The sequence below is a fragment of the Oncorhynchus mykiss genome, chromosome 27 (genome assembly GCF_057628025.1).
Source record: "Oncorhynchus mykiss isolate SJ-2025 chromosome 27, ASM5762802v1, whole genome shotgun sequence".
Lineage (NCBI taxonomy): Eukaryota > Metazoa > Chordata > Actinopteri > Salmoniformes > Salmonidae > Oncorhynchus > Oncorhynchus mykiss.
In genome coordinates, this window is record NC_143048.1 from 48,276,925 (window position 1) to 48,302,256 (window position 25,332).

The 25,332-nt window shown below is 39.0% G+C and overlaps 1 protein-coding gene across 2 annotated transcripts in view; it reads left to right on the forward strand.

The window, feature by feature from the left end:
• prcp (prolylcarboxypeptidase (angiotensinase C)) overlaps window positions 1-25,332 on the forward strand; it is a 74,730-nt gene that overhangs the window by 38,186 nt on the left and 11,212 nt on the right. For both annotated transcript variants that reach the window (XM_090224044.1, XM_090224043.1), the window contains exons 3-7: window positions 13,391-13,492; window positions 13,633-13,814; window positions 14,383-14,540; window positions 15,193-15,362; window positions 23,236-23,406. In XM_090224044.1, coding sequence (XP_090080170.1) covers window positions 13,391-13,492; window positions 13,633-13,814; window positions 14,383-14,540; window positions 15,193-15,362; window positions 23,236-23,406 — 783 coding nt within the window. The remainder of the gene's footprint in view (window positions 1-13,390; window positions 13,493-13,632; window positions 13,815-14,382; window positions 14,541-15,192; window positions 15,363-23,235; window positions 23,407-25,332) is intronic.

The following is a 25,332-nucleotide window of genomic DNA, read 5'->3' on the forward strand; positions in this document are numbered from 1 at the left end:
ATCTTCTCTGTTCTGTATTCATCTTCTCTGTTCTGTATTCATCTTCTCTGTTCTGTATTCATCTTCTCTGTTCTCTGTTCTGTATTCATCTTTTCTGTTCTGTATTCATCTTCTCTGTTCTGTTCTGTATTCATCTTCTCTGTTCTGTTCTGTATTCATCTTTTCTGTTCTGTATTCATCTTCTCTGTTCTGTTCTGTATTCAGCTTCTCTGTTCTGTAATGTATTCATCTTTTCTGTTCTGTAATGTATTCATCTTCTCTGTTCTGTAATGTATTCATCTTCTCTGTTCTGTAATGTATTCATCTTCTCTCTTCTGTTCTGTATTCATCTTCTCTGTTCTGTTCTGTATTCATCTTCTCTGTTCTGTAATGTATTCATCTTTTCTGTTCTGTATTCATCTTCTCTGTTCTGTAATGTATTCATCTTCTCTGTTCTGTAATGTATTCATCTTCTCTGTTCTGTAATGTATTCAGCTTCTCTGTTCTGTATTCATCTTCTCTGTTCTGTAATGTATTCATCTTTTCTGTTCTGTAATGTATTCATCTTCTCTGTTCTGTAATGTATTCATCTTCTCTGTTCTGTTCTGTATTCAGCTTCTCTGTTCTGTAATGTATTCATCTTCTCTCTTCTGTTCTGTATTCATCTTCTCTGTTCTGTTCTGTATTCATCTTCTCTGTTCTGTTCTGTATTCATCTTTTCTGTTCTGTATTCATCTTCTCTGTTCTGTTCTGTATTCAGCTTCTCTGTTCTGTAATGTATTCATCTTTTCTGTTCTGTAATGTATTCATCTTCTCTGTTCTGTAATGTATTCATCTTCTCTGTTCTGTAATGTATTCAGCTTCTCTGTTCTGTAATGTATTCATCTTTTCTGTTCTCTGTTCTGTAATGTATTCATCTTTTCTGTTCTGTATTCATCTTCTCTGTTCTGTATTCATCTTCTCTGTTCTGTATTCAGCTTCTCTGTTCTGTTCTGTATTCATCTTTTCTGTTCTGTATTCATCTTCTCTGTTCTGTATTCATCTTCTCTGTTCTGTATTCATCTTCTCTGTTCTGTATTCATCTTCTCTGTTCTGTAATGTATTCATCTTTTCTGTTCTCTGTTCTGTAATGTATTCATCTTCTCTGTTCTGTATTCAGCTTCTCTGTTCTGTAATGTATTCATCTTTTCTGTTCTCTGTTCTGTAATGTATTCATCTTTTCTGTTCTGTATTCATCTTCTCTGTTCTGTAATGTATTCATCTTCTCTGTTCTGTAATGTATTCATCTTCTCTGTTCTGTTCTGTAATGTATTCATCTTCTCTGTTCTGTTCTGTAATGTATTCATCTTCTCTGTTCTGTAATGTATTCATCTTCTCTGTTCTGTTCTGTATTCATCTTCTCTGTTCTGTTCTGTATTCATCTTCTCTGTTCTGTTCTGTATTCATCTTCTCTGTTCTGTTCTGTATTCATCTTCTCTGTTCTGTATTCAGCTTCTCTGTTCTGTAATGTATTCATCTTTTCTGTTCTGTATTCATCTTCTCTGTTCTGTAATGTATTCATCTTCTCTGTTCTGTAATGTATTCATCTTCTCTCTTCTGTTCTGTATTCATCTTCTCTGTTCTGTAATGTATTCATCTTCTCTGTTCTGTTCTGTATTCATCTTCTCTGTTCTGTAATGTATTCATCTTCTCTGTTCTGTAATGTATTCATCTTCTCTCTTCTGTTCTGTATTCATCTTCTCTGTTCTGTAATGTATTCATCTTCTCTGTTCTGTATTCAGCTTCTCTGTTCTGTAATGTATTCATCTTTTCTGTTCTGTATTCATCTTCTCTGTTCTGTAATGTATTCATCTTCTCTGTTCTGTAATGTATTCATCTTCTCTCTTCTGTTCTGTATTCATCTTCTCTGTTCTGTAATGTATTCATCTTCTCTGTTCTGTTCTGTATTCATCTTCTCTGTTCTGTATTCATCTTCTCTCTTCTGTTCTGTATTCATCTTCTCTGTTCTGTTCTGTATTCATCTTCTCTGTTCTGTAATGTATTCATCTTCTCTGTTCTGTTCTGTATTCATCTTCTCTGTTCTGTTCTGTATTCATCTTCTCTGTTCTGTTCTGTAATGTATTCATCTTCTCTGTTCTGTTCTGTAATGTATTCATTTTCTCTGTTCTGTTCTGTAATGTATTCATCTTCTCTGTTCTGTAATGTATTCATCTTCTCTGTTCTGTTCTGTATTCATCTTCTCTGTTCTGTTCTGTATTCATCTTCTCTGTTCTGTTCTGTATTCATCTTCTCTGTTCTGTTCTGTATTCATCTTCTCTGTTCTGTTCTGTATTCATCTTCTCTGTTCTGTTCTGTATTCATCTTCTCTGTTCTGTTCTGTATTCATCTTCTCTGTTCTGTAATGTATTCATCTTCTCTGTTCTGTAATGTGTTCATCTTCTCTGTTCTGTAATGTATTCATCTTCTCTGTTCTGTTCTGTATTCATCTTCTCTGTTCTGTAATGTATTCATCTTCTCTGTTCTGTATTCAGCTTCTCTGTTCTGTAATGTATTCATCTTTTCTGTTCTGTATTCATCTTCTCTGTTCTATAATGTATTCATCTTCTCTGTTCTGTAATGTATTCATCTTCTCTCTTCTGTTCTGTATTCATCTTCTCTGTTCTGTAATGTATTCATCTTCTCTGTTCTGTTCTGTATTCATCTTCTCTGTTCTGTAATGTATTCATCTTCTCTGTTCTGTAATGTATTCATCTTCTCTCTTCTGTTCTGTATTCATCTTCTCTGTTCTGTAATGTATTAATCTTCTCTGTTCTGTTCTGTATTCATCTTCTCTGTTCTGTAATGTATTCATCTTCTCTGTTCTGTATTCATCTTCTCTGTTCTGTTCTGTATTCATCTTCTCTGTTCTGTTCTGTATTCATCTTCTCTGTTCTGTTCTGTATTCATCTTCTCTGTTCTGTTCTGTATTCATCTTCTCTGTTCTGTATTCAGCTTCTCTGTTCTGTAATGTATTCATCTTTTCTGTTCTGTATTCATCTTCTCTGTTCTGTAATGTATTCATCTTCTCTGTTCTGTAATGTATTCATCTTCTCTCTTCTGTTCTGTATTCATCTTCTCTGTTCTGTAATGTATTCATCTTCTCTGTTCTGTTCTGTATTCATCTTCTCTGTTCTGTAATGTATTCATCTTCTCTGTTCTGTAATGTATTCATCTTCTCTCTTCTGTTCTGTATTCATCTTCTCTGTTCTGTAATGTATTCATCTTCTCTGTTCTGTATTCAGCTTCTCTGTTCTGTAATGTATTCATCTTTTCTGTTCTGTATTCATCTTCTCTGTTCTGTAATGTATTCATCTTCTCTGTTCTGTAATGTATTCATCTTCTCTCTTCTGTTCTGTATTCATCTTCTCTGTTCTGTAATGTATTCATCTTCTCTGTTCTGTTCTGTATTCATCTTCTCTGTTCTGTATTCATCTTCTCTCTTCTGTTCTGTATTCATCTTCTCTGTTCTGTTCTGTATTCATCTTCTCTGTTCTGTAATGTATTCATCTTCTCTGTTCTGTTCTGTATTCATCTTCTCTGTTCTGTTCTGTATTCATCTTCTCTGTTCTGTTCTGTAATGTATTCATCTTCTCTGTTCTGTTCTGTAATGTATTCATTTTCTCTGTTCTGTTCTGTAATGTATTCATCTTCTCTGTTCTGTAATGTATTCATCTTCTCTGTTCTGTTCTGTATTCATCTTCTCTGTTCTGTTCTGTATTCATCTTCTCTGTTCTGTTCTGTATTCATCTTCTCTGTTCTGTTCTGTATTCATCTTCTCTGTTCTGTTCTGTATTCATCTTCTCTGTTCTGTTCTGTATTCATCTTCTCTGTTCTGTTCTGTATTCATCTTCTCTGTTCTGTAATGTATTCATCTTCTCTGTTCTGTAATGTGTTCATCTTCTCTGTTCTGTAATGTATTCATCTTCTCTGTTCTGTTCTGTATTCATCTTCTCTGTTCTGTAATGTATTCATCTTCTCTGTTCTGTATTCAGCTTCTCTGTTCTGTAATGTATTCATCTTTTCTGTTCTGTATTCATCTTCTCTGTTCTATAATGTATTCATCTTCTCTGTTCTGTAATGTATTCATCTTCTCTCTTCTGTTCTGTATTCATCTTCTCTGTTCTGTAATGTATTCATCTTCTCTGTTCTGTTCTGTATTCATCTTCTCTGTTCTGTAATGTATTCATCTTCTCTGTTCTGTAATGTATTCATCTTCTCTCTTCTGTTCTGTATTCATCTTCTCTGTTCTGTAATGTATTAATCTTCTCTGTTCTGTTCTGTATTCATCTTCTCTGTTCTGTAATGTATTCATCTTCTCTGTTCTGTATTCATCTTCTCTGTTCTGTTCTGTATTCATCTTCTCTGTTCTGTTCTGTATTCATCTTCTCTGTTCTGTAATGTATTCATCTTCTCTGTTCTGTAATGTATTCATCTTCTCTGTTCTGTAATGTGTTCATCTTCTCTGTTCTGTAATGTATTCATCTTCTCTGTTCTGTAATGTATTCATCTTCTCTGTTCTGTATTCAGCTTCTCTGTTCTGTAATGTATTCATCTTCTCTGTTCTGTATTCATCTTCTCTGTTCTGTATTCATCTTCTCTCTTCTGTTCTGTATTCATCTTCTCTGTTCTGTTCTGTATTCATCTTCTCTGTTCTGTAATGTATTCATCTTCTCTGTTCTGTTCTGTATTCATCTTCTCTGTTCTGTTCTGTATTCATCTTCTCTGTTCTGTTCTGTAATGTATTCATCTTCTCTGTTCTGTTCTGTAATGTATTCATCTTCTCTGTTCTGTTCTGTAATGTATTCATCTTCTCTGTTCTGTAATGTATTCATCTTCTCTGTTCTGTTCTGTATTCATCTTCTCTGTTCTGTTCTGTATTCATCTTCTCTGTTCTGTTCTGTATTCATCTTCTCTGTTCTGTTCTGTATTCATCTTCTCTGTTCTGTATTCAGCTTCTCTGTTCTGTAATGTATTCATCTTTTCTGTTCTGTATTCATCTTCTCTGTTCTGTAATGTATTCATCTTCTCTGTTCTGTAATGTATTCATCTTCTCTCTTCTGTTCTGTATTCATCTTCTCTGTTCTGTAATGTATTCATCTTTTCTGTTCTGTATTCATCTTCTCTGTTCTGTAATGTATTCATCTTCTCTGTTCTGTAATGTATTCATCTTCTCTCTTCTGTTCTGTATTCATCTTCTCTGTTCTGTTCTGTATTCATCTTCTCTGTTCTGTAATGTATTCATCTTCTCTGTTCTGTAATGTATTCATCTTCTCTCTTCTGTTCTGTATTCATCTTCTCTGTTCTGTAATGTATTAATCTTCTCTGTTCTGTTCTGTATTCATCTTCTCTGTTCTGTAATGTATTCATCTTCTCTGTTCTGTATTCATCTTCTCTGTTCTGTTCTGTATTCATCTTCTCTGTTCTGTTCTGTATTCATCTTCTCTGTTCTGTAATGTATTCATCTTCTCTGTTCTGTAATGTATTCATCTTCTCTGTTCTGTAATGTGTTCATCTTCTCTGTTCTGTAATGTATTCATCTTCTCTGTTCTGTAATGTATTCATCTTCTCTGTTCTGTAATGTATTCATCTTCTCTGTTCTGTAATGTGTTCATCTTCTCTGTTCTGTAATGTATTCATCTTCTCTGTTCTGTAATGTATTCATCTTCTCTGTTCTGTATTCAGCTTCTCTGTTCTGTAATGTATTCATCTTCTCTGTTCTGTATTCATCTTCTCTGTTCTGTATTCATCTTCTCTCTTCTGTTCTGTATTCATCTTCTCTGTTCTGTTCTGTATTCATCTTCTCTGTTCTGTAATGTATTCATCTTCTCTGTTCTGTTCTGTATTCATCTTCTCTGTTCTGTTCTGTATTCATCTTCTCTGTTCTGTTCTGTAATGTATTCATCTTCTCTGTTCTGTTCTGTAATGTATTCATCTTCTCTGTTCTGTTCTGTAATGTATTCATCTTCTCTGTTCTGTAATGTATTCATCTTCTCTGTTCTGTTCTGTATTCATCTTCTCTGTTCTGTATTCATCTTCTCTGTTCTGTATTCATCTTCTCTGTTCTGTATTCATCTTCTCTGTTCTGTATTCATCTTCTCTGTTCTGTATTCATCTTCTCTGTTCTGTATTCATCTTCTCTGTTCTGTATTCATCTTCTCTGTTCTGTATTCATCTTCTCTGTTCTGTTCTGTATTCATCTTCTCTGTTCTGTTCTGTATTCATCTTCTCTGTTCTGTAATGTATTCATCTTCTCTGTTCTGTAATGTGTTCATCTTCTCTGTTCTGTAATGTATTCATCTTCTCTGTTCTGTTCTGTATTCATCTTCTCTGTTCTGTAATTTATTCATCTTCTCTGTTCTGTATTCAGCTTCTCTGTTCTGTAATGTATTCATCTTTTCTGTTCTGTATTCATCTTCTCTGTTCTGTAATGTATTCATCTTCTCTGTTCTGTAATGTATTCATCTTCTCTCTTCTGTTCTGTATTCATCTTCTCTGTTCTGTAATGTATTCATCTTCTCTGTTCTGTTCTGTATTCATCTTCTCTGTTCTGTATTCATCTTCTCTCTTCTGTTCTGTATTCATCTTCTCTGTTCTGTTCTGTATTCATCTTCTCTGTTCTGTAATGTATTCATCTTCTCTGTTCTGTTCTGTATTCATCTTCTCTGTTCTGTTCTGTATTCATCTTCTCTGTTCTGTTCTGTAATGTATTCATCTTCTCTGTTCTGTTCTGTAATGTATTCATTTTCTCTGTTCTGTTCTGTAATGTATTCATCTTCTCTGTTCTGTAATGTATTCATCTTCTCTGTTCTGTTCTGTATTCATCTTCTCTGTTCTGTTCTGTATTCATCTTCTCTGTTCTGTTCTGTATTCATCTTCTCTGTTCTGTTCTGTATTCATCTTCTCTGTTCTGTTCTGTATTCATCTTCTCTGTTCTGTTCTGTATTCATCTTCTCTGTTCTGTTCTGTATTCATCTTCTCTGTTCTGTAATGTATTCATCTTCTCTGTTCTGTAATGTGTTCATCTTCTCTGTTCTGTAATGTATTCATCTTCTCTGTTCTGTTCTGTATTCATCTTCTCTGTTCTGTAATGTATTCATCTTCTCTGTTCTGTATTCAGCTTCTCTGTTCTGTAATGTATTCATCTTTTCTGTTCTGTATTCATCTTCTCTGTTCTGTAATGTATTCATCTTCTCTGTTCTGTAATGTATTCATCTTCTCTCTTCTGTTCTGTATTCATCTTCTCTGTTCTGTAATGTATTCATCTTCTCTGTTCTGTTCTGTATTCATCTTCTCTGTTCTGTAATGTATTCATCTTCTCTGTTCTGTAATGTATTCATCTTCTCTCTTCTGTTCTGTATTCATCTTCTCTGTTCTGTAATGTATTAATCTTCTCTGTTCTGTTCTGTATTCATCTTCTCTGTTCTGTAATGTATTCATCTTCTCTGTTCTGTATTCATCTTCTCTGTTCTGTATTCATCTTCTCTGTTCTGTTCTGTATTCATCTTCTCTGTTCTGTAATGTATTCATCTTCTCTGTTCTGTAATGTATTAATCTTCTCTGTTCTGTAATGTGTTCATCTTCTCTGTTCTGTAATGTATTCATCTTCTCTGTTCTGTAATGTATTCATCTTCTCTGTTCTGTATTCAGCTTCTCTGTTCTGTAATGTATTCATCTTCTCTGTTCTGTATTCATCTTCTCTGTTCTGTATTCATCTTCTCTCTTCTGTTCTGTATTCATCTTCTCTGTTCTGTTCTGTATTCATCTTCTCTGTTCTGTAATGTATTCATCTTCTCTGTTCTGTTCTGTATTCATCTTCTCTGTTCTGTTCTGTATTCATCTTCTCTGTTCTGTTCTGTAATGTATTCATCTTCTCTGTTCTGTTCTGTAATGTATTCATCTTCTCTGTTCTGTTCTGTAATGTATTCATCTTCTCTGTTCTGTAATGTATTCATCTTCTCTGTTCTGTTCTGTATTCATCTTCTCTGTTCTGTTCTGTATTCATCTTCTCTGTTCTGTTCTGTATTCATCTTCTCTGTTCTGTTCTGTATTCATCTTCTCTGTTCTGTTCTGTATTCATCTTCTCTGTTCTGTAATGTATTCATCTTCTCTGTTCTGTAATGTGTTCATCTTCTCTGTTCTGTAATGTATTCATCTTCTCTGTTCTGTTCTGTATTCATCTTCTCTGTTCTGTAATGTATTCATCTTCTCTGTTCTGTATTCAGCTTCTCTGTTCTGTAATGTATTCATCTTTTCTGTTCTGTATTCATCTTCTCTGTTCTGTAATGTATTCATCTTCTCTGTTCTGTAATGTATTCATCTTCTCTCTTCTGTTCTGTATTCATCTTCTCTGTTCTGTAATGTATTCATCTTCTCTGTTCTGTAATGTATTCATCTTCTCTCTTCTGTTCTGTATTCATCTTCTCTGTTCTGTAATGTATTCATCTTCTCTGTTCTGTAATGTATTCATCTTCTCTGTTCTGTAATGTATTCATCTTCTCTGTTCTGTATTCAGCTTCTCTGTTCTGTAATGTATTCATCTTCTCTGTTCTGTATTCATCTTCTCTGTTCTGTATTCATCTTCTCTGTTCTGTATTCATCTTCTCTGTTCTGTTCTGTATTCATCTTCTCTGTTCTGTATTCATCTTCTCTGTTCTGTATTCATCTTCTCTGTTCTGTTCTGTATTCATCTTCTCTGTTCTGTTCTGTATTCATCTTCTCTGTTCTGTAATGTATTCATCTTCTCTGTTCTGTATTCAGCTTCTCTGTTCTGTAATGTATTCATCTTTTCTGTTCTGTATTCATCTTCTCTGTTCTGTAATGTATTCATCTTCTCTGTTCTGTAATGTATTCATCTTCTCTCTTCTGTTCTGTATTCATCTTCTCTGTTCTGTAATGTATTCATCTTCTCTGTTCTGTTCTGTATTCATCTTCTCTGTTCTGTATTCATCTTCTCTCTTCTGTTCTGTATTCATCTTCTCTGTTCTGTTCTGTATTCATCTTCTCTGTTCTGTAATGTATTCATCTTCTCTGTTCTGTTCTGTATTCATCTTCTCTGTTCTGTTCTGTATTCATCTTCTCTGTTCTGTTCTGTAATGTATTCATCTTCTCTGTTCTGTTCTGTAATGTATTCATTTTCTCTGTTCTGTTCTGTAATGTATTCATCTTCTCTGTTCTGTAATGTATTCATCTTCTCTGTTCTGTTCTGTATTCATCTTCTCTGTTCTGTTCTGTATTCATCTTCTCTGTTCTGTTCTGTATTCATCTTCTCTGTTCTGTTCTGTATTCATCTTCTCTGTTCTGTTCTGTATTCATCTTCTCTGTTCTGTTCTGTATTCATCTTCTCTGTTCTGTTCTGTATTCATCTTCTCTGTTCTGTAATGTATTCATCTTCTCTGTTCTGTAATGTGTTCATCTTCTCTGTTCTGTAATGTATTCATCTTCTCTGTTCTGTTCTGTATTCATCTTCTCTGTTCTGTAATGTATTCATCTTCTCTGTTCTGTATTCAGCTTCTCTGTTCTGTAATGTATTCATCTTTTCTGTTCTGTATTCATCTTCTCTGTTCTGTAATGTATTCATCTTCTCTGTTCTGTAATGTATTCATCTTCTCTCTTCTGTTCTGTATTCATCTTCTCTGTTCTGTAATGTATTCATCTTCTCTGTTCTGTTCTGTATTCATCTTCTCTGTTCTGTAATGTATTCATCTTCTCTGTTCTGTAATGTATTCATCTTCTCTCTTCTGTTCTGTATTCATCTTCTCTGTTCTGTAATGTATTAATCTTCTCTGTTCTGTTCTGTATTCATCTTCTCTGTTCTGTAATGTATTCATCTTCTCTGTTCTGTATTCATCTTCTCTGTTCTGTATTCATCTTCTCTGTTCTGTTCTGTATTCATCTTCTCTGTTCTGTAATGTATTCATCTTCTCTGTTCTGTAATGTATTAATCTTCTCTGTTCTGTAATGTGTTCATCTTCTCTGTTCTGTAATGTATTCATCTTCTCTGTTCTGTAATGTATTCATCTTCTCTGTTCTGTATTCAGCTTCTCTGTTCTGTAATGTATTCATCTTCTCTGTTCTGTATTCATCTTCTCTGTTCTGTATTCATCTTCTCTCTTCTGTTCTGTATTCATCTTCTCTGTTCTGTTCTGTATTCATCTTCTCTGTTCTGTAATGTATTCATCTTCTCTGTTCTGTTCTGTATTCATCTTCTCTGTTCTGTTCTGTATTCATCTTCTCTGTTCTGTTCTGTAATGTATTCATCTTCTCTGTTCTGTTCTGTAATGTATTCATCTTCTCTGTTCTGTTCTGTAATGTATTCATCTTCTCTGTTCTGTAATGTATTCATCTTCTCTGTTCTGTTCTGTATTCATCTTCTCTGTTCTGTTCTGTATTCATCTTCTCTGTTCTGTTCTGTATTCATCTTCTCTGTTCTGTTCTGTATTCATCTTCTCTGTTCTGTTCTGTATTCATCTTCTCTGTTCTGTAATGTATTCATCTTCTCTGTTCTGTAATGTGTTCATCTTCTCTGTTCTGTAATGTATTCATCTTCTCTGTTCTGTTCTGTATTCATCTTCTCTGTTCTGTAATGTATTCATCTTCTCTGTTCTGTATTCAGCTTCTCTGTTCTGTAATGTATTCATCTTTTCTGTTCTGTATTCATCTTCTCTGTTCTGTAATGTATTCATCTTCTCTGTTCTGTAATGTATTCATCTTCTCTCTTCTGTTCTGTATTCATCTTCTCTGTTCTGTAATGTATTCATCTTCTCTGTTCTGTAATGTATTCATCTTCTCTCTTCTGTTCTGTATTCATCTTCTCTGTTCTGTAATGTATTCATCTTCTCTGTTCTGTAATGTATTCATCTTCTCTGTTCTGTAATGTATTCATCTTCTCTGTTCTGTATTCAGCTTCTCTGTTCTGTAATGTATTCATCTTCTCTGTTCTGTATTCATCTTCTCTGTTCTGTATTCATCTTCTCTGTTCTGTATTCATCTTCTCTGTTCTGTTCTGTATTCATCTTCTCTGTTCTGTATTCATCTTCTCTGTTCTGTATTCATCTTCTCTGTTCTGTTCTGTATTCATCTTCTCTGTTCTGTTCTGTATTCATCTTCTCTGTTCTGTAATGTATTCATCTTCTCTGTTCTGTAATGTATTCATCTTCTCTGTTCTGTATTCATCTTCTCTGTTCTGTTCTGTATTCATCTTCTCTGTCCTGTATTCATCTTCTCTGTTCTGTTCTGTATTCATCTTCTCTGTTCTGTAATGTATTCATCTTCTCTGTTCTGTAATGTATTCATCTTCTCTGTTCTGTATTCAGCTTCTCTGTTCTGTAATGTATTCATCTTTTCTGTTCTGTATTCATCTTCTCTGTTCTGTAATGTATTCATCTTCTCTGTTCTGTAATGTATTCATCTTCTCTGTTCTGTAATGTATTCAGCTTCTCTGTTCTGTATTCATCTTTTCTGTTCTGTAATGTATTCATCTTCTCTGTTCTGTAATGTATTCATCTTCTCTGTTCTGTTCTGTATTCAGCTTCTCTGTTCTGTAATGTATTCATCTTCTCTCTTCTGTTCTGTATTCATCTTTTCTGTTCTGTATTCATCTTCTCTGTTCTGTTCTGTATTCAGCTTCTCTGTTCTGTAATGTATTCATCTTTTCTGTTCTGTAATGTATTCATCTTCTCTGTTCTGTAATGTATTCATCTTCTCTGTTCTGTAATGTATTCATCTTCTCTGTTCTGTATTCATCTTCTCTGTTCTGTAATGTATTCATCTTCTCTGTTCTGTATTCATCTTCTCTGTTCTGTATTCATCTTCTCTGTTCTGTAATGTATTCATCTTCTCTGTTCTCTGTTCTGTATTCATCTTCTCTGTTCTGTATTCATCTTCTCTGTTCTGTATTCATCTTCTCTGTTCTGTATTCATCTTCTCTGTTCTGTATTCATCTTCTCTGTTCTGTATTCATCTTCTCTGTTCTCTGTTCTGTATTCATCTTTTCTGTTCTGTATTCATCTTCTCTGTTCTGTTCTGTATTCATCTTCTCTGTTCTGTTCTGTATTCATCTTTTCTGTTCTGTATTCATCTTCTCTGTTCTGTTCTGTATTCAGCTTCTCTGTTCTGTAATGTATTCATCTTTTCTGTTCTGTAATGTATTCATCTTCTCTGTTCTGTAATGTATTCATCTTCTCTGTTCTGTAATGTATTCATCTTCTCTCTTCTGTTCTGTATTCATCTTCTCTGTTCTGTTCTGTATTCATCTTCTCTGTTCTGTAATGTATTCATCTTTTCTGTTCTGTATTCATCTTCTCTGTTCTGTAATGTATTCATCTTCTCTGTTCTGTAATGTATTCATCTTCTCTGTTCTGTAATGTATTCAGCTTCTCTGTTCTGTATTCATCTTCTCTGTTCTGTAATGTATTCATCTTTTCCGTTCTGTAATGTATTCATCTTCTCTGTTCTGTAATGTATTCATCTTCTCTGTTCTGTTCTGTATTCAGCTTCTCTGTTCTGTAATGTATTCATCTTCTCTCTTCTGTTCTGTATTCATCTTCTCTGTTCTGTTCTGTATTCATCTTCTCTGTTCTGTTCTGTATTCATCTTTTCTGTTCTGTATTCATCTTTTCTGTTCTGTAATGTATTCATCTTCTCTGTTCTGTAATGTATTCATCTTCTCTGTTCTGTAATGTATTCAGCTTCTCTGTTCTGTAATGTATTCATCTTTTCTGTTCTCTGTTCTGTAATGTATTCATCTTTTCTGTTCTGTATTCATCTTCTCTGTTCTGTATTCATCTTCTCTGTTCTGTATTCAGCTTCTCTGTTCTGTTCTGTATTCATCTTTTCTGTTCTGTATTCATCTTCTCTGTTCTGTATTCATCTTCTCTGTTCTGTATTCATCTTCTCTGTTCTGTATTCATCTTCTCTGTTCTGTAATGTATTCATCTTTTCTGTTCTCTGTTCTGTAATGTATTCATCTTCTCTGTTCTGTATTCAGCTTCTCTGTTCTGTAATGTATTCATCTTTTCTGTTCTCTGTTCTGTAATGTATTCATCTTTTCTGTTCTGTATTCATCTTCTCTGTTCTGTAATGTATTCATCTTCTCTGTTCTGTAATGTATTCATCTTCTCTGTTCTGTAATGTATTCATCTTTTCTGTTCTGTATTCAGCTTCTCTGATCTGTAATGTATTCATCTTCTCTGTTCTGTAATGTATTCATCTTCTCTGTTCTGTATTCATCTTCTCTGTTCTGTATTCATCTTCTCTGTTCTGTATTCATCTTCTCTGTTCTGTATTCATCTTCTCTGTTCTGTAATGTATTCATCTTCCCAGCATGCCTTGCATCATTTGTTAGAATATTTTGCCTTGTACTTTTTGTCTGTAGGGTTTCATGTGGGACGTTGCAGAGGATCTGGGAGCCATGTTGGTGTTTGCAGAGCACCGTTACTATGGAGAATCCCTGCCGTTTGGACAAGACTCTTACAGTGTAAATGAACCGTAATGCTTTTGCACACACACACACACACACACACACACACACGGTATATAGCATTTTAAATATGACGTGTTGGTTTACTACACGTTTAGAAACACTGTTCGTTAAACATGCTTTGTCTTCACAAACAGGACACCAAGCACCTGAATTACCTGACGTCGGAGCAGGCGCTCGCTGACTTCGCTGTGCTCATCAGAGAACTGAAGAGGAAGGTGCTTGGAGCTCAGGAAAGTCCTGTGATCGCCATCGGAGGGTCCTACGGAGGGATGCTCTCTGCCTGGTTGAGAATGAAATACCCTAATGTTGTTGTTGGGTAAGAGATACTGTGTACAGGTCTTCATGGGGCCCTATTTTTATATTTTTATATAGTGAACTACTTTTGACCAGGGCTCATAGGGCTGTGGTCAAAAGTAGTGTGCTTTATAGGGAATAGGGTGCTATTTGACCTGAGGAAAATCTCAGACTGCGTTCTAACTGTCTCTGTGTGGTAAACAATGTGTTCTAACTGTCTCTCTGTGTGGTTAATACTGGGTTCTAACTGTCTCTCTGTGTGGTTAATGTGTTCTAACTGTCTCTCTGTGTGGTTAATACTGTGTTCTAACTGTCTCTCTGTGTGGTTAATACTGTGTTCTAACTGTCTCTCTGTGTGGTTAATACTGGGTTCTAACTGTCTCTGTGTGGTTAATGTGTTCTAACTGTCTCTCTGTGTGGTTAATACTGGGTTCTAACTGTCTCTCTGTGTGGTTAACAATGTGTTCTAACTGTCTCTCTGTGTGGTTAATACTGGGTTATATCTGTCTCTCTGTGTGGTTAATACTGGGTTATATCTGTCTCTCTGTGTGGTTAATACTGGGTTATATCTGTCTCTCTGTGTACTCCAGAGCTCTGGCTGCCTCTGCCCCCATATGGCAGTTCCCTGACATGGTTCCATGTGGAGATTTCTATAAGATAGTCACCCAGGACTTCGCCAGGAGTGGACTGAACTGTGACGTTAACATCCGGAGGTCCTGGAAGGCCATCGACAACATCACAGCAACTGGTAGGATGAATTAGCCTGTCTGAATGACAACATCACAGCAACTGGTAGGATGAATTAGCCTGTCTGAATGACAACATCACAGCAACTGGTAGGATGAATTAGCCTGTCTGAATGACAACATCACAGCAACTGGTAGGATGAATTAGCCTGTCTGAATGACAACGTCACAGCAACTGGTAGGATGAATTAGCCTGTCTGAATGACAACATCACAGCAACTGGTAGGATGAATTAGCCTGTCTGAATGACAACGTCACAGCAACTGGTAGGATGAATTAGCCTGTCTGAATGACAACATCACAGCAACTGGTAGGATGAATTAGCCTGTCTGAATGACAACATCACAGCAACTGGTAGGATGAATTAGCCTGTCTGAATGACACCATCACAGCAACTGGTAGGATGAATTAGCCTGTCTGAATGACAACATCACAGCAACTGGTAGGATGAATTAGCCTGTCTGAATGACAACATCACAGCAACTGGTAGGATGAATTAGCCTGTCTGAATGACAACATCACAGCAACTGGTAGGATGAATTAGCCTGTCTGAATGACAACGTCACAGCAACTGGTAGGATGAAATAGCCTTTTTTCAAAGCTAGTTTAAAGCCTAGTTAACTCATGAGGACTATTTTACTCATCTCTGTGCAGATGACGGCCTCCAATGGCTGTCCGGGGAGTTTAGCTTATGTTCCCCACTCAAGAAGACGGACTTGGATGGTTTTAAGGCCTGGCTCCAAGAGACCTGGGTGAATCTGGCCATGGTTGACTATCCTTACGAAGCTAACTTCCTCCAACCTCTCCCACGCTGGCCAATACAGGTACACACATATATATATATATATATATATCTATATCAAATTTATATATCTTTCATAATAATGTATTAAATTGTATTACACAAGTAGAATAAGAAATCTCCTAGTATTTTACATAGTAGCCCAATTGTTAATAATTTAATAGTTCATATTTAGTTTTACTTACAGAAAAGGTTAAAACAAGGGAAGGGAAAAATCACATTAACAACAATTATTTTCTTTCTACCTCACTGAATCCATTCAACCTGTACTACCCTGTGAATGTACTGTTTCCAATTAGCTGTCTCTACTTCCTTTAGCTGCCACATCCTCTCTGTCTCTACTTCCTTTAGCTTCCACATCCTCTCTGTCTCTACTTCCTTTAGCTTCCACATCCTCTCTGTCTCTACTTCCTTTAGCTGCCACATCCTCTCTGTCTCTACTTCCTTTAGCTGCCACATCCTCTCTGTCTCTACTTCCTTTAGCTGCTCTGCCACATCCTCTCTGTCTCTACTTCCTTTAGCTTCCACATCCTCTCTGTCTCTACTTCCTTTATCTGCCACATCCTCTGTCTCTACTTCCTTTAGCTGCCACATCCTCTCTGTCTCTACTTCCTTTAGCTGCCACATCCTCTCTGTCTCTACTTCCTTTATCTGCTCTGCCACATCCTCTCTGTCTCTACTTCCTTTAGCTTCCACATCCTCTCTGTCTCTACTTCCTTTAGCTTCCACATCCTCTCTGTCTCTACTTCCTTTAGCTGCCACATCCTCTCTGTCTCTACTTCCTTTATCTGCTCTGCCACATCCTCTCTGTCTCTACTTCCTTTAGCTTCCACATCCTCTCTGTATCTACTTCCTTTATCTGCTCTGCCACATCCTCTCTGTCTCTGCTTCCTTTAGCTTCCACATCCTCTCTGTCTCTACTTCCTTTAGCTGCCACATCCTCTCTGTCTCTACTTCCTTTAGCTTCCACATCCTCTCTGTCTCTACTTCCTTTAGCTTCCACATCCTCTCTGTCTCTACTTCCTTTAGCTTCCACATCCTCTCTGTCTCTACTTCCTTTAGCTTCCACATCCTCTCTGTCTCTACTTCCTTTAACTGCCACATCCTCTCTGTCTCTACTTCATTTATCTGCCACATCCTCTCTGTCTCTGCTTCCTTTAGCTTCCACATCCTCTCTGTCTCTACTTCCTTTATCTGCCACATCCTCTCTGTCTCTGCTTCCTTTAGCTTCCACATCCTCTCTGTCTCTACTTCCTTTAGCTTCCACATCCTCTCTGTCTCTACTTCCTTTAGCTTCCACATCCTCTCTCTCTCTACTTCCTTTAGCTTCCACATCCTCTCTGTCTCTACTTCCTTTATCTGCCACATCCTCTCTGTCTCTACTTCCTTTAGCTGCCACAGCCTGTCTGTCTCTACTTCCTTTATCTGCCACATCCTCTCTGTCTCTACTTCCTTTATCTGCCACATCCTCTCTGTCTCTACTTCCTTTATCTGCCACATCCTCTCTCTCTACTTCCTTTAGCTGCCACATCCTCTCTGTCTCTACTTCCTTTAACTGCCACATCCTCTCTGTCTCTACTTCCTTTAACTGCCACATCCTCTCTGTCTCTACTTCCTTTAGCTGCCACATCCTCTCTGTCTCTACTTCCTTTAGCTGCCACATCCTCTCTGTCTCTACTTCCTTTATCTGCTCTGCCACATCCTCTCTGTCTCTACTTCCTTTATCTGCCACATCCTCTCTCTCTACTTCCTTTAGCTGCCACATCCTCTCTGTCTCTACTTCCTTTAACTGCCACATCCTCTCTGTCTCTACTTCCTTTAACTGCCACATCCTCTCTGTCTCTACTTCCTTTAGCTGCCACATCCTCTCTGTCTCTACTTCCTTTAGCTGCCACATCCTCTCTGTCTCTACTTCCTTTTGCTGCTCTGCCACATCCTCTCTGTCTCTACTTCCTTTATCTGCTCTGCCACATCCTCTCTGTCTCTACTTCCTTTAGCTGCCACATCCTCTCTGTCTCTACTTCCTTTAGCTGCCACATCCTCTCTGTCTCTACTTCCTTTAGCTGCTCTGCCACATCCTCTCTGTCTCTACTTCCTTTATCTGCTCTGCCACATCCTCTCTGTCTCTACTTCCTTTATCTGCTCTGCCACATCCTCTCTGTCTCTACTTCCTTTATCTGCTCTGCCACATCCTCTCTGTCTCTACTTCCTTTATCTGCTCTGCCACATCCTCTCTGTCTCTACTTCGTTTATCTGCTCTGCCACATCCTCTCTGTCTCTACTTCCTTTATCTGCTCTGCCATATCCTCTCTGTCTCTACTTCCTTTATCTGCTCTGCCACATCCTCTCTGTCTCTACTTCCTTTATCTGCTCTGCCACATCCTCTGTGTCTCTACTTCCTTTATCTGCTCTGCCACATCCTCTCTGTCTCTACTTCCTTTATCTGCTCTGCCACATCCTCTCTGTCTCTACTTCCTTTATCTGCTCTGCCACATCCTCTCTGTCTCTACTTCCTTTATCTGCTCTGCCACTTCCTCTGTGTCTCTACTTCCTTTATCTGCTCTGCCACATCCTCTCTGTCTCTACTTCCTTTATCTGCTCTGCCACATCCTCTCTGTCTCTACTTCCTTTATCTGCTCTGCCACATCCTCTCTGTCTCTACTTCCTTTATCTGCTCTGCCATATCCTCTCTGTCTCTACTTCCTTTATCTGCTCTGCCACATCCTCTCTGTCTCTACTTCCTTTATCTGCTCTGCCACATCCTCTCTGTCTCTGATTCAAATGGTTGTGTTACAAGTAGGTGTCATCTTTCGTCTTTTTTTCTTTTCTTATTATTTTGTTTATTACAACTGTCAATTAACTGCATTAATATTCAAAGTAAATTTACATTTCATAATGTTTAAGACCCAAATGTTACCCCGTTTCCTATGTAGTGCACTACTTTTGACCAGACCGGGTTTGACAGTAGTGCACTACTTTTGACCAGACCGGGTTTGACAGTAGTGCACTACTTTTGACCAGACCGGGTTTGACAGTAGTGCACTACTTTTGACCAGACCGGGTTTGACAGTGGTGCACTACTTTTGACCAGACCGGGTTTGACAGTAGTGCACTACTTTTGACCAGACCGGGTTTGACAGTAGTGCACTACTTTTGACCAGACCGGGTTTGACAGTAGTGCACTACTTTTGACCAGACCGGGTTTGACCGTAGTGCACTACTTTTGACCAGACCGGGTTTGACAGTGGTGCACTACTTTTGACCAGACCGGGTTTGACAGTAGTGCACTACTTAAGGATCATGGTGCCTTTTGGGACTTGTTCGTTTCTTCTTCTTGTGTGGTTGTGAGGATTGTGAGGTGTCTTGTGAGGTGTCTCTTCACTTTTGTATATTATCTACTTCACTTGCTTTGGCAACATTAACATGTTTCCCATGCCAATAAAGCCCCTGGGCGGGAGAGAGGGAGAATTTTACACAGTAGGCCTCAGAAGTGCATCTGTGGCGTTTTCTTCTCCACTAAACCCTGTTTGTCTGACATTGGTACAGTACTATGTGCCAGTACTATGTACCAGTACTATGTAACAGTACTATGTACCAGTACTCTGTAACAGTACTCTGTAACAGTACTCTGTACCAGTACTCTGTAACAGTACTCTGTACCAGTACTCTGTAACAGTACTATGTACCAGTACTATGTACCAGTACTATGTAACAGTACTATGTACCAGTACTATGTACCATTACTATGTAACAGTACTATGTACCAGTACTATGTAACAGTACTATGTACCAGTACTCTGTAACAGTACTCTGTAACAGTACTCTGTAACAGTACTCTGTACCAGTACTCTGTAACAGTACTATGTACCAGTACTATGTAACAGTACTATGTACCATTACTATGTACCAGTACTATGTAACAGTACTATGTACCAGTACTATGTAACAGTACTATGTAACAGTACTATGTACCAGTACTATGTAACAGTACTCTGTAACAGTACTCTGTAACAGTACTCTGTAACAGTACTCTGTAACAGTACTCTGTAACAGTACTATGTAACAGTACTCTGTACCAGTACTATGTAACAGTACTATGTACCAGTACTATGTACCAGTACTCTGTACCAGTACTATGTAACAGTACTCTGTAACAGTACTATGTACCCGTACTGTGTACCAGTACTATGTACCAGTACTATGTGCCAGTATTATGTACCAGTACTATGTACCAGCACTCTGTAACAGTACTCTGTAACAGTACTCTGTAACAGTACTATGTACCAGTACTATGTAACAGTACTCTGTAACAGTACTCTGTACCAGTACTCTGTAACAGTACTATGTAACAGTACTCTGTAACAGTACTCTGTAACAGTACTATGTACCAGTACTCTGTAACAGTACTCTGTACCAGTACTCTGTAACAGTACTCTGTAACAGTACTCTGTAACAGTACTATGTAACAGTACTATGTACCAGTACTCTGTAACAGTACTATGTAACAGTACTATGTAACAGTACTCTGTACCAGTACTATGTATCAGTACTATGTAATTTGATGATATCAGCTGTATACTTTTTAATTGTTAAAGCTGCAATATGGCACCTTTTTGGGCGACCCGTCCAAATTCACATAGAAATGTGAGTTATAGATCTGTCATTCTCATTGAAAGCCAGTCTAAGAAGCAGTATATCTGTGTCTATGCTTCCTATTTTAAAATTTTGTTTTTTGCCTCTTTTACTTCAAACAGCTGGATATATCATATTTTTTATTATGGAAAATATATAAATTATTTGACCATATGTTCCGGCCCCCTGACCATCCACTGTTATAGAAGGCTGAATGACTCAGTGATCCCTGGACTATAGATGCTGTTATAGAAGGCTGAATGACTCAGTGATCCCTGGACTATAGATGCTGTTATAGAAGGCTGAATGACTCAGTGATCCCTGGACTATAGATGCTGTTATAGAAGGCTGAATGACTCAGTGATCCCTGGACTATAGAGGCTGTTATAGAAGGCTGAATGACTCAGTGATCCCTGGACTATAGATGCTGTTATAGAAGGCTGAAGGACTCAGTGATCCCTGGACTATAGAGGCTGTTATAGAAGGCTGAATGACTCAGTGATCCCTGGACTATAGATGCTGTTATAGAAGGCTGAATGACTCAGTGATCCCTGGACTATAGAGGCTGTTATAGAAGGCTGAATGACTCAGTGATCCCTGGACTATAGATGCTGTTATAGAAGGCTGAAGGACTCAGTGATCCCTGGACTATAGATGCTGTTATAGAAGGCTGAATGACTCAGTGATCCCTGGACTATAGAGGCTGTTATAGAAGGCTGAATGACTCAGTGATCCCTGGACTATAGAGGCTGTTATAGAAGGCTGAATGACTCAGTGATCCCTGGACTATAGAGGCTGTTATAGAAGGCTGAAGGACTCAGTGATCCCTGGACTATAGATGCTGTTATAGAAGGCTGAATGACTCAGTGATCCCTGGACTATAGAGGCTGTTATAGAAGGCTGAAGGACTCAGTGATCCCTGGACTATAGAGGCTGTTATAGAAGGCTGAATGACTCAGTGATCCCTGGACTATAGATGCTGTTATAGAAGGCTGAATGACTCAGTGATCCCTGGACTATAGAGGCTGTTATAGAAGGCTGAAGGACTCAGTGATCCCTGGACTGTAGAGGCTGTTATAGAAGGCTGAAGGACTCAGTGATCCCTGGACTGTAGAGGCTGTTATAGAAGGCTAAAGGACTCAGTGATCCCTGGACTATATAGGCTGTTATAGAAGGCTGAAGGACTCAGTGATCCCTAGACTGTAGATGCTGTTATAGAAGGCTGAAGGACTCTGTGATCCCTGGACTATAGAGGATGTTATAGAAGGCTGAAGGACTCAGTGATCCCTGGACTGTAGAGGCTGTTATAGAAGGCTGAAGGACTCTGTGATCCCTGGACTATAGATGCTGTTATAGAAGGCTGAAGGACTCAGTGATCCCTGGACTATAGAGGCTGTTATAGAAGGTTGAAGGACTCAGTGATCCCTGGACTGTAGAGGCTGTTATAGAAGGCTGAAGGACTCAGTGATCCCTGGACTGTAGAGGCTGTTATAGAAGGCTGAAGGACTCAGTGATCCCTGGACTGTAGAGGCTGTTATAGAAGGCTGAAGGACTCAGTGATCCCTGGACTATAGAGGCTGTTATAGAAGGCTGAAGGGATCTGTGATCCCTGGACTATAGATGCTGTTATAGAAGGCTGAAGGACTCAGTGATCCCTGGACTGTAGAGGCTGTTATAGAAGGCTGAAGGACTCTGACCCATCATTCTTTGTACCAGCTCCTCTGACACGTCACGTCCCCAACCAAGGCAGCACCATTGACCCTAAACCCTGAACCCTAAACCCTAAACCCTGAACCCTAAACGCTGCTAGTGCTTGCTCACCCTCCTGGGGTGCTCCAACCATCCTGTGAGTTTAATGAGATGTCCAATGTTCTGTTGCTTTTTCATTAGTAGAAATATATCAACTTAAAAATTTTTTAAAAAAAAAAACATTTGTAGTCCTCATCGATATATATAAATCCTAAATCCCCTAGTGGTGCAGCAGGTTAACAGACACGGAGAAGCTGAATGGACATTTGGAGCCGTTGTGGCTCAGTGCCTGTAATGTATGCCTGCCCTATGGGTGGTTTAAGCGGTTTAGCCAGTGAGCTTTTTTAATGACAAAGCTAATGTGATTATGTGAGTGACTGTGGGAAGGGAGTATTGAGGGTTTAAAGGGGGGGAAATCTGTTGGCAAAGATGAATGTAGGAGACTAATCCTATCTGAAAAGTAGAGAGGAGATGCTTTAGAGCAATTGCTGGACGTTTTTCTTTTTTCATGGCATAAATCTGCGGTTCAGACATGCCTGTTGCTCTACCCCTCCTTCTCATATATCCATCGACATCCTCCCCCTTCCTCCTCAACCTCCTCCTCCTCCTCCCCCTCCTCCTCCTCCCCTAGCCCGCCTGTAGACAAAAGCCTCAGTAACAGCCTCCATTCTGCCAGAACTCCAGTCCAACGTCCTAACAAGCAGCCACAGTCTCTCCAGCAGCCTTTTACAAAGACTGACAGAACAAAAACAGCTAGCAGACAGAACAGGACAGGCAGCAAACTCTGCTGCTACCATGACAACGACCAATACAGTAACTATGTCTGAAAGCAAACCACGAACGATGAAAAAAAAAAAAAAAAAAATCCCATTTTAAATGTATCTCAACTGCAGTAATTGTCACTGTAGATGAAACAGTCACTTTCGTAAAGTTGAGAAGTTGTCCTGGTAGGGTGAGAATGAGGCGGAGGGAGGAAACCATAGCTAGGTCGATAAATCTTTTAACAACAAAATATGTCTCCTCGCTATGCTAAGCGCAGAGCTATACATTTAAATGAAGCCTTTTGTTTCATTCCACTCAATTTCATATGTAAATTAGACACTACATTTTTTTGAAATGTTTTATGAGAAAACAACCGGTAAACAGCTCCGAGACGAGAGAGAGAGAGCTTTCTAACGTTGGTTGAGCCGTTTGGATTTGGACTGAAATGGAACGGAGGTGTTTGTTTTGTAAACAAAGTGCTTTAAAAGGTTACCTATGAAAAAAACTCTTACTTATTACCTAGTATTACTATTTAATTAGCGGGAAAAGTATTTTCACTCTGCTGTTGTCAGACGTATCAATTCATTAGTAATTGTTCCATGTTTGTGCCTCGTGTGACGAACACGGACCACAGAAATCCTGTATTTACTATACTGAGACAATAATTGTCATTTCTAAGCCCAAACTGTCTGCCAACTTAAAAAAAAAAAAAATCTCTACATCCGTGATATCTTTTGTTGTTTTGTTCCCAGGTGGTGTGCAAACACCTTAGCTTTGACCCCAGCAGTGTGTCAGACTACCAGCTGTTAGGGGGTATCTCTGAAGCTGCTAGAGTCTACTACAACTACACAGGAAACTGTCCTTGTCTCAACACTTCCTCTACGGCTACAGGGAACCTGGGCTTCATCGGCTGGTACTACCAGGTAACACAAACTCACAGGTTGTTTCTAAAATGGCACCCTATTCCCTATATGGAGCTCTTGTCAAAGGTAGTGCTCTAATTAGGGAATTAGGCTCTGGTCAGGTAGTGCTCTAATTAGGGAATAGGGCTCTGGTCAGGTAGTGCTCTAATTAGGGAATAGGGCTCTGGTCAAGTAGTGCTCTAATTAGGGAATAGGTCTCTGGTCAGGTAGTGCTCTAATTAGGGAATAGGGCTCTGGTCAGGTAGTGCTCTAATTAGGGAAGAGGGCTCTGGTCAGGTAGTGTTCTAATTAGGGAATAGGGCTCTGGTCAGGTAGTGCTCTAATTAGGGAATAGGGCTCTGGTCAGGTAGTGCTCTAATTAGGGAATAGGGCTCTGGTTAAGTAGTGCTCTAATTAGGGAATAGGGCTCTGGTCAGGTAGTGTTCTAATTAGGAAATAGGGCTCTGGTCAGGTAGTGCTCTAATTAGGGAATAGGGCTCTGGTCAGGTAGTGCTCTAATTAGGGAATAGGGCTCTGGTCAGGTAGTGCTCTAATTAGGGAATAGGGCTCTGGTTAAGTAGTGCTCTAATTAGGGAATAGGGCTCTGGTCAGGTAGTGCTCTAATTAGGGAATAGGGCTCTGGTCAGGTAGTGCTCTTCAGGGTCTTCCAGATCAAGCAATGTATTTGTAAGGACCCTGTAGTCTGGTCCTCTATATGGACCCTCTAGTCTGGTCCTCTATATGGACCCTCTAGTCTGGGCCTCTATATGGACCCTGTAGTCTGGTCCTCTATATGGACCCTCTAGTCTGGGCCTCTATATGGACCCTCTAGTCTGGTCCTCTATATGGACCCTCTAGTCTGGTCCTCTAGTCTGGCCCTCTATATGAACCCTCTAGTCTGGTCCTCTAGTCTGGTCCTCTATATGAACCCTCTAGTCTGGTCCTCTAGTCTGGGCCTCTATATGAACCCTCTAGTCTGGTCCTCTATATGGACCCTCTAGTCTGCTCCTCTAGATGGACCCTCTAGTCTGGTCCTCTATATGGACCCTGTAGTCTGGTCCTCTAGTCTGGGCCTCTAGTCTGGTCCTCTATATGGACCCTCTAGTCTGGTCCTCTAGTCTGGTCCTCTAGTCTGGTCCTCTAGTCTGGTCCTCTAGTCTGGGCCTCTATATGGACCCTCTAGTCTGGGCCTGTAGTCTGGGCCTCTATATGGACCCTCTAGGATGGGCCTCTATATGAACCCTGTAGTCTGGTCCTCTAGTCTGGGCCTCTATATGGCCCCTGTAGTCTGGTCCTCTATATGGACCCTCTAGTCTAGGCCTCTAGTCTGGGCCTCTATATGGACCCTCTAGTCTGGGCCTCTATATGAACCCTCTAGTCTGGGGCTCTATATGAACCCTCTAGTCTGGGCCTCTATATGAACCCTCTAGTCTGGTCCTCTAGTCTGGTCCTCTAGTCTGGACCCTCTAGTCTGGTCCTCTAGTCTGATCCTCTAGTCTGGTCCTCTATATGGACCCTCTAGTCTGGTCCTCTAGTCTGGTCCTCTAGTCTGGTCCTCTAGTCTGGGCCTCTAGTCTGGGCCTCTAGTCTGGGCCTCTAGTCTGGGCCTCTATATGGACCCTCTAGTCTGGGCCTCTAGTCTGGGCCGCTAGTCTGGGCCTCTATATGGACCCTGTAGTCTGGTCCTCTAGTCTGGGCCTCTATATGGACCCTCTAGTCTGGTCCTCTAGATGGACCCTGTAGTCTGGTCCTCTAGTCTGGGCCTCTAGTCTGGGCCTCTATATGGACCCTGTAGTCTGGGCCTCTATGTGGACCCTCTAGTCTGGTCCTCTAGATGGACCCTGTAGTCTGGTCCTCTAGTCTGGGCCTCTAGTCTGGGCCTCTAGTCTGGTCCTCTATATGGACCCTGTAGTCTGGTCCTCTGTATGGACCCTGTAGTCTGGTCCT